The sequence below is a fragment of the Oncorhynchus mykiss genome, chromosome 9 (genome assembly GCF_013265735.2).
Source record: "Oncorhynchus mykiss isolate Arlee chromosome 9, USDA_OmykA_1.1, whole genome shotgun sequence".
NCBI lineage: Eukaryota > Metazoa > Chordata > Actinopteri > Salmoniformes > Salmonidae > Oncorhynchus > Oncorhynchus mykiss.
Window position 1 is genome coordinate 15,569,592 of NC_048573.1, and position 9,381 is coordinate 15,578,972.

Genomic DNA, 9,381 nt, shown 5'->3' on the forward strand with positions numbered 1-9,381 from the left:
ACTTCACTTTCTTTCTTCAATAAAAAAAATTCTGAGAATTATGTAGTTGTCGTAAGCCTTTAGAAACCAGCACATATTTAGTATTTTATTAGGATCCCAATTAGCAGCAGCAGCTACACTTCCTGGAGTCCAACCAGAGTTATAACAATACATCATAATAAAACAATACATCATTCAAGACCCTGTGCTTTATACAAATGTATATTGCTCCTATATTACACATTTACAATTTAAAATGTACAATATCACAATGTGTGTCTGATTGTAGAGTATATCTGTGTGTGTGTGTGTGCGTGCGTGTGTGTCTTCACAGTCCATGCTGTTCCATGAGGTGTATTTTGTTTATATCTGTTTTTAAGTAACATTTTACTGGTCGCTTGAGTTACTTGATGCAGAAGAGAGTTCCATGTAGTCATGGCTCTATATAGTACTGTGCGTCTCCTAGCCTGTGTTCTGGATTTGGGGGCTGTGAAGAAGTCTTGTGGGGTATGAGCTGTGTGCTAGTCGTTTGGACAGACAGCTCAGTGCTGACAACACATCAATACCTCTCACAAAGACATGTAGTGATGCAGTCAACCTCTCCTCTACAGTACTTTGAGTCAGGAGAGATTGACATGCATGTTGTTGTTATTAGCCCTCTGTGTACATTGAAGGGCCAGCTGGGCTGCTCTGTTCTGGGCCAACTGTAATTTCTCTATGTCCTTCTTTGCAGTACTTGATCAAATAACTGGGCTGTAGTCCAGGTGTGATAAAACTAGGACTTGATTGGTTGATTGTGATGTCAAGAAAGCAGAGTTGTGCTTGGTCAGGGACAGACCTCTCCCCATCTTGGCAACCGTTGCATCAATATGCAGTTTAGTCTCCTCATTTGTAACATTATTAATTCTAAGATTTAGATAAGGTTTAGAGTTCAGCAAATTATTTGTCAGAAAACACAATGCATATGAGCCCCCCTCCCGAACAAACAAACAATATGGTTCAATCCTGGAAACACTTGTGGACTCGTTGTTCACAGACTTCAGCAGGTTTGGATAAAAATACTTTCATTTATTCCAAATGCATACATCAGACACATTTTTACAAAATACTTATTTTTCTAAGAATGAATCCCATGACGATGTATTGTATGGTGATATTTATATGGGTAGGCCTATATGGGGTGGCAGGTAGCCTAGTGGTTAGACCAGGGGTGGGCAACTCCAGTCCTCCAGGGCTTGATTGGTGTCACACTTTTTCTCCATCCCTAGTAAACACAGCTGATGAATCAATGAAGATCGTGATTAAGTGATTATTGGAGTTAGTTGTGTTAGCTGGGGCTGGTGCAAAACTGTGACACCAATCAAGTCCTCGGAGACTGGAATTTCCCACTCCTGGGTTAGAGCGTTGGACTAGTAACCGAGTGGTTGCAGGATCGAATCCCCGAGCTGACAAGGTAAAAATCTGTGGTTCTGCCCCTGAACAAGGCAGTTAACCTACTGTTCCCCGGTAGGCCGTCATTGTAAATAAGAATTTGTTCTTAGCTGATTTTCCTGGTTAAATTAAAAATATATAAAGTTGAAACGATCATGTTAAACAGGTCATTCAGTCCATAAACGTTTATAGGCACATCAATGAGTTAAGACCAAGTTGTGCTTCACTTTATCAACCTTGCTTTCATTTTTATCCCACTTACTTTGTTTTGCTCTGACAGGCAATTCCTGCAAGGACATCTCTAGTGAAATCTGCACAGAGGATTCCACACTGAAAGATGCCTCAAACCACAGTCTAAAAGGATATAACAGGTTTGAACTGGATAATGTTAGAATGAGGATGTTTTGGATACACATCAACATTGTTATACAGTAGTCGCATTATCATAATACAGGAAAACATTTAAACCACCATGTAATGTCTTTATCCATGCATTACAAGATTGTCTAGAGACCATTTTTTTAGGCTGTGTTAGCTTTAGAGACAGTTATGGTCTGCAACGGTGCCTAATGTTAGCCAAACTAGAAGATTGGGGCCCTGATGCCAATATACTTCCTTCTTAAGGCAGTGACGTGTATGAAGAGAAATGCAGACCTGTCCAATCCAATCAAGCAGTTTTGCGTCCACCAACGACAGATCATGTAGGAAACCAACAGCCTACAGAAGGCAGTGGTCATTGTAAGGGGCTAATTAAGAAATGGGATTAAAGCTAACGCTCAATGATCGACTACTCAAAAATAGACCCCCGATGAGTTGAAACCATTAAGTATCAAAACATATAATATTATAATTCAAGCTCAGTAATTACTCTACGACTTTGTATGTTTATATTCTTTCTATAAATAACGTGCCTGAGAATAGTTATTGCTGTCCTAGAATATGTTATCGCTGCTGACCCACGTTCCAGTCCAAATCTACAGAACACAGAATTGTAGTGGGTTTTTATAGCAGTCAGCAGTACAGTCATACGGTACTTAGTAACAGTTTACCTTACAGTCATGTGCGATGGTGCATTTTAAGTGCATGTGTTTGTAGATGGTCTAATTCCCAATCCCCCACCCCTCCCCATTCGTCCACTAGCAACCATATCAAGTGTCCATATCAAGTCTCTCATAGAGAACTTCCTGTCCAAGTGTCCAATCTCAAGCTACAGACATAGTAGTTCTACAGTGTCTATTGTCTCTATATATCTGTGGGGTCGGTCCTTCCTGGCTGAGAACTGATGACAGCCTCTCTCTTCAGGATTTAATTAACCAATGAGAGCCTCTCTCCTGCTGTGGTCAGTGACCCGACCCTCAGGATTCGAACTCGCTGTCGCTGCTAACGGAGTGGTCTGGGGTGGAGGTGCCAGTGCCCCGGGGGTCGGTGCTCGTGCTGCAGTCGCTGGCCTCTGGGCTGCCCGGGTGACGCGGAGAGGCGGCCAGCAGGCGGGGGTGGTGGGCGTGATGCTCCTGGGCAGAACCCTCAGGGGAGCTTTCGGAAGGCAGGTGGGTGGGGTCCTGCTGCAGTCTGAGAGAAGAGAGAAGAAAGAGAAAGGAGTATGTTTTAGTTTTTAGAGATACATGGTTGGTTTAAGTGGTACCTAACTGGTACTCTCTCTCAACGAGAGCATTCAGCCTGGTCTCATAGGCTAGACGTAACATAGTAATTGTAAATCCGGGACACTAAAATTAACATGTTATGTTACATTTGGTATGGTTACATAAGATAGAAGGCTATTTAAGGTAACAAAAAAAGTATGGTGGTTGGTCGGGCATATAACGCAAACGTCTAGCAACCCAAAACCTGCGTGATTGAATATCATGACGGATAACTTTAGCATTTTAGCTAATTAGAAACTATTCAACTACTTACTTCTTTTTAGCGACTACTTTTCAGCTACTCACCATGTAACTAACCCTTCCCCTAACCCTAACCTTAACCCTTTAACCTAACTCCTAACCCTTAACCACCCGGTTAACAGTAGCCACAACAAATTGGAATTTGTAACATATCACATGTTTGGCAAATTCGTAACATGTCCTAAGAATTGTAATTCGTAACATATCATACAAAATGTATGATTGACATCCACAAATTAATACATAGCATACGAAACATAAGGTATGATACTAATTGGAGTGTCCTGGATATCTGTTTACTATGCTACGTGTACCCCTGAGTCCAGGGTGCAGCATTGGTTATGTATTTGATGTAAAACAAAAATTAAGATGTCCACAGTCCTATATATATTTTTTTTAAATGACTTATATATATTTTTTTTTTCTTCTTCATTTAATTTAATTTCTAAAATGTTCAACAAGACACAAGAAGTCAAAAGGTTTTGGCTGAGTAGAGTTCCTGTCTGTCTTAACATACATGTTCTTTGCCGATGCAGCCCTGTCTCTCTGGCGTCGATTCTTGAACCAGTTGCCGACCTGTGTGGGTGTGAGTCCCGTGGCCTGGGCCAGGTGCCGTTTCCTGGACGGGTTTGGGTACGGGTCCTGGAGGTACCACTCTCTGAGCAGGCTGCGAGTTCTCTCCTGTGATACGTAAAGGACACAATAACGGTCAGTTCCCTGCTTCATGTAACCAACAGTGTTCCTAATAACTATATATATCACAATGAGATATGACATACACTACCAGTCCAAAGTTTTAGAACACCTACTCATTCAACGTTTTTTCTTTATTTTCACAATTTTTTACATTGTAGAATAATAGTGAAGACATCAAAACTATGAAATAACACATATGGAATCATGTAGTAACCAAAAAGTGTTTTATATTTGAGATTCTTCAAAGTAGCCACCCTTTGCCTTGATGACAGCTTTGCACACTCTTGGCATTTTCTCAACCAGCTTAATGAGGTAGTCACCTGGAATGCAGGTGTGCGTTCTTAAAAGTGAATTTGTAGAATCTCTTTCCTTAATGCATTTGAGCCAATCAGTTGTGTTGTGTTGTGACAAGGTGTATGTGTGTGTGTGTGTGTGGGGGGGGGGGGGGGGGGGGATAGCCCAGAAGATAGCCCTATTTGGTAAAACACCAAGTCCATATTATGACATGAACAGCTCAATTAAGCAAAGAAAAATGACAGTCCATCATTACTTTAAGACATGAAGGTCAATCAATACGGAAAATTTCAAGAACTTTGGAAGTTTCTTCAAGAGCAGTCGTAAAAACCATCAAGCGCTATGATGAAGCTGGCTTTCATGAGGACCTCCACAGGAATGGAAGACCCAGAGTTACCTCCGCTGCAGAGGATAAGCTCATTAGTTACCAGCCTAAGAAATTGCAGCCCAAATAAATGCTTCACAGAGTTCAAGTAAAGGATACATCTCAACATCAACTGTTCAGAGGAGACTGTGTGAATCAGGCCTTCATGGTCGAATTGCGGCAAGGAAACCACTACTAAAGGACACCAATAAGAAGAAGAGACTTGCTTGGGCCAAGAAACATGAGCAATGGACATTAGACCATTGGAAGTTTGTCCTTTGGTCTGGAGTCCAAATTGGACATTTTTGCTTCCAACCGCCGTATCTTTGTGAGACGCGATGTGGGTGAACAGATGATTTCCACATGAGTATTTCCCACCTTAAAGCATGGAGGAGGAGGTGTTATGGTGTGGGGGGGCTTTGCTGGTGACACTGTCTGTGATTTATTTAGAATTCAAGGCACACTTAACCAGCATGGCTACCACAGCATTCTGCAGTGATGTGCCACCCCATCTGGTTTGGGCTTAGTGGGACTATCATTTGTTTTTCAACAGGACAATGACCCAACACACCTCCAGGCTATGTAAGGGCTATTTTACCAAGAAGGAGAGTGATGGAGTGCTGCATCAGTTGACCTGGCCTCCACAATCCCCCGAACTTAACCAAATTGAGGTGGTTATGTGGGAACTCCTTCAAGACTGTTGGAAAAGCATTCCAGGTGAAGCTGGTTGAGAGAATGCCAAGAGTGTGCAAAGCTGTCATCAAGGAAAAGGGTCGCTATTCGAAGAATCTCAAATATAATATGTATTTTTATTTGTTTAACCCTTTTATGGTTACAACATGATTCCATATGTATTACTACATCATTTTTATGTCTTCACTATTATTCTACAATGTAGAAAATAGTACAAATAAAGAAAAATCCTTGAAAGAGTAGGTGTTCTAAAACTTTTGACCGGTAATGTATACAGTATGTTGGTGTAGTGTCTTTACTAGGCTACTTCATTGATATCAGTTAGAGAAGATCTCCTAGTCCTAAGACATTACAACCAAATAATCGTATAATTGGATGAAATAATTGGATTTAAGGGATAATAATTATAATCCACATTATCAACATGAATATGTTGCACTGTATATTGGCTCAGGATGAAAAGCTTAGTACTGATGTAACCTGGGGAGTGGGGATATCCCCTAAGCCCCCCTGACCTATATACTGTCTACAGCAACAGTGAGCGCTCAGCCTTTGCCCTTTCACCTAATGCTCAGGCACAGACTTTATCCCTTCAATCTTGTAGACAACAACCTGGGCCAGAGACTGACACACGGGGATTATATTGTTTAACGTCCATGGACCGTCTGTGGAAATGTGACCTGCTCAAAGTGTGTATCTGTCCAGGGTTAAGTCTAGGGCTACTCAATCAGTCATGGATCTTTACGCTGTATGTTCTGAAATGCCTATTCCCTGCCCTGAAGCAAGTGCTTTCATTTGCATTTCATTGGTTTTAGTTGGTTGAAGTGGTGTCTGCTCCCCTATCATTTCCAGGGATGTTCCCTATTGCCGCTGACCAAAAGTAGTGCACTATAGAAGGAATAGGGTGCCATTTTGGAACAGAGCCTAGGTGATTGCTCACTGCTGTGAGGGATGGAAACCCCAGAGTAAAATACTGCCGCAGGTGGTCTCTGACACACACGGCTTAAGCAGACTGACTCTCTCCACGGCTTTGTCCCAAATGGAACCCTTTTGACCAGGGTCCATAGAGTTTGGGTAAGAAGCAGTGCACTCTATAGGGAATATGGTGCCATTTGAGACACAGGCCATGAACTACAGCCCTAGCATATGGCAGCACAGTCCCTGTTTAACAGGCTTGCCTGGTGCTCTTTAACCCCTGGATTACTACCTGCAGGTTGAAGTAGCCTGACATCCAGACTACTTGCTACATGCTAAAATTCAACTCCTTTTACTCTGTGTCATATGAGGAGTGGATTGTTAGCACAAAGAGACTGGTACCCAGGCTGAGGTTGAAAAGCAGAGGCATGACTTCCCGCCTATGTCCTTTACATGTTGAGATTTAGATCAAAATTAAGTTTGAGAATACTTTTAAATTAAATATATAATCTTTGTGTAGCCTATTCAGGTTCACTTTCATCACATTCGTTTTGTGATTCCACACATAGATGCTGATGCATTTTGATCAGTGGCAAAGCCAGAGATGGTTGAGCAATGAGATTGTATAGACAGTCATCTCTTGCTTCCCTGCACTGTACAAAGTCATTACTTCTGAAACCCGTTGCCTAGAACCATTGAAGTAACCCAACTCAAAGTATTGCAGTGTTCAAAACTTCATTAATAAAGTGACATCACCACCCATATGGTTATTTTTTAAAGTTGTAAATACTTTTGTTTTATGAACTTTTTGACACTAAATTGCATTTTATATTCTGAACTATAACGATTGTAGTTAATTGAATGGAATATTTGTTGTACTGAACATAACAATGTGGGATCCCTTCTACTTAAATGATTAACCTTCCTTACAAATTGTTTTCAAGTGTAATTGGTAAGTAGTTCTGATTAGTAATTTCCAGTGGTTGTGTCTTAATGTTTAATATTGTTTCATGTATTTGATGACTTGTCATTTTAACCTGCCTTAGCAGGCATTGTCGATCACAGTGCTCATTCCTCTAGCAGTAAACGGGAAGAGTTGTAAGCATTACAAGACGCTGCATTAGCCTCTGTCATTAAGAGTGGCGCACATTAACTTGTTGATGGTGGAAATGGCATCTGTCATTATTGAACGTCAATTTGTCTGACTGTTTTGATATCCGTTCATCATGATCAATTGCACCTCAGAACAACAAACTGCTTCATAATGTTTTAGAAAGAAATCTACTTTTTTTCTTTAAACATGCATAAAACATTGTGTAAAAGTCCACAGTATTTGAATTACCCACAATCCTGTAAAAACAGAGCCATGTTCACTATTGAGTATTCATAATTTGCAAAAACAAAATTATTCTATATCAGCACAACACAGATAAATGAAGTGTTTTTCATGCAAATATCAACTACACCGTTGTTATTTTAAGTAAAGACGTAAAACATAATAAAACAAATTCGTTTCTATTTATAAATAGCCTACGTGATGCATAATCTTTCGTGAACAGACTACCTAAAGATAACAGCTGACCAAATTACGCCCCATTTTAGTTCTGGGTTAACCGAGATTAAGTGATTTCCTATTTCTAACCCTGCAGGGTGGCATTGACCCTATAGTTTGCGTTAAGAGCGATCAGGGCTGGAAAAAATAATAGATAACCCTGGTCCATGTCATTTAGACTTAATATGCCAACGTGCCATAATGGGACCTCCTGAATTCATTTCAAATGGTTCATTGTAAGAATGTTTTTGTTTTTTTACAAATTAGCATTCAGTGAGTCAGCCCAGTATACCCAAGTATTGAAATGCATGGTTACAGATATGAGTTCAATATAAGTAGCTACATATATATATTATTCTCTAATATATAGCCAGGTGGTGCGTAAAATGGATCATGGAAAGGTGCGTCACTATAGTTATGGAAGGTAAAGTGCCTAACTACTATTGGTGCGAAAGAATATTACTTACAGCTTGGTGTCTCACCTTAAAGCAGTGCGTCTTCTGCTCGCCGTCCCAAATGGTGCGAGGCAGGGGGAACTTCTTTCGGATGCGGTACTTCTCCACGGGTCCCAGGGCACGGCCTCGGAGCCGCTCCGCCTCGCGGTAGTGCGCATCCAGCCACAGATCTTGGAGCTTGGCGTGAGAATCTCGCGTAAAGCGGTGGCTCTGGAGGATCTGGTAAAGCGCCTCGAAGTTTCCTCCGTGGAAGGCAACCAGCGCCCTGGCGCGCATCACTGACTCGTGGCGGTTGAGAGCCTCCCCCGCGGAGCCAGGGACAGCGGCAGGCAGGGACCATAAGAACCGCCCAAGGCGCTCGATGTCGCCGGTCTCCTCGAGGTTCTCGCACACCCGAGCCACTTGCTCCGGGGTGAACATAGGCAGAGGAAACATATTTCGTTGTTCTCAGACTTTGTCAACAAACAAAATAGTCTAAATTTGCTAAATGGACATGGCCAATGGTCATATCATTCCAGCTGCCTGGGGCGTGTTCAAATAAAGAGACCGTAGAAAAGAGACCGTAGACCGATGAAGCAAAACGCGCTGGAAGTGTCCTTTTACGCACCACGGTCACCGTGCGCCTACAGAGTGATGTGAAAGTTCAGTTGAGTCAAATATAGGCCTAGTTTTGCAGTGGAAAAAGACACCAAACTAAATCTGATTGGTAGCGAGTTGCTTATATAAGTTGTGTCTCCTCTTTTCCCGGTATTGGCGAGCTATGCTATATGTGAGAAGATTCGTGGCGGGGTCATGCGCTTCCAGGAGTTCAGGCCGTTCTAGTAGGCTAAAGAATGAACGCCAAGAATCAACCGGTATTTATAGCTAGATGCAATTAGCATCGTTGTAGTTGTTTTGAGACGGATTATGCGCCTCGGAGGTCATTAGCCACTTAGGGGGTGGTGTGTGTGTGTGTGGGGGGGGGGGGGGGGGGGGCAGCCTGATCAGATTGTTTGGCTTAGTCGAGGGATACACTGACTGTCAGGCTGATTGGTAAGCTAACAACAAGGATATTTAATTGGTCTGATCTGCATAACCTGCAGGCCGGGCGAAATCCATTTC

At 42.0% G+C, this 9,381-nt stretch overlaps 1 protein-coding gene across 2 annotated transcripts; it reads right to left on the minus strand.

The window, feature by feature from the left end:
• Positions 1 to 43: 43 nt before the first annotated feature.
• LOC110531593 (homeobox protein SIX6) lies at positions 44 to 9,123 on the minus strand. 2 transcript variants are annotated; one of them, XM_021614869.2, is made up of 3 exons: positions 8,308 to 9,123; positions 3,829 to 3,992; positions 44 to 2,979 (listed from the first exon to the last, which is right to left on the minus strand). In XM_021614869.2, the coding sequence occupies exons 1-3, from the start codon at positions 8,713 to 8,715 to the stop codon at positions 2,766 to 2,768; spliced, it is 786 nt and encodes a 261-aa protein (XP_021470544.1). In that variant the 5' UTR covers positions 8,716 to 9,123; the 3' UTR covers positions 44 to 2,765. The 2 variants fall into 2 exon arrangements, with proteins under 2 accessions (XP_021470544.1, XP_021470543.1); XM_021614868.2 differs by having other exon boundaries at positions 8,293 to 9,123.
• Positions 9,124 to 9,381: the final 258 nt, after the last annotated feature.

Bases quoted from the DNA above. Each gene is read 5' to 3' on its own strand.
- LOC110531593 (XM_021614868.2), bottom strand. From the start codon at position 8,715: ATGTTTCCTCTGCCTATGTTCACCCCGGAGCAAGTGGCTCGGGTGTGC. The intron at 3,993-8,292 runs GTAAGTAATATT...TACGTATCACAG, and splicing joins TTAAGGTGAGACACCAAGCT to GAGAGAACTCGCAGCCTGCT. The intron at 2,980-3,828 runs GTATGTTAAGAC...CTCTTCTCTCAG, and splicing joins GCTGCATCGGCAAAGAACAT to ACTGCAGCAGGACCCCACCC.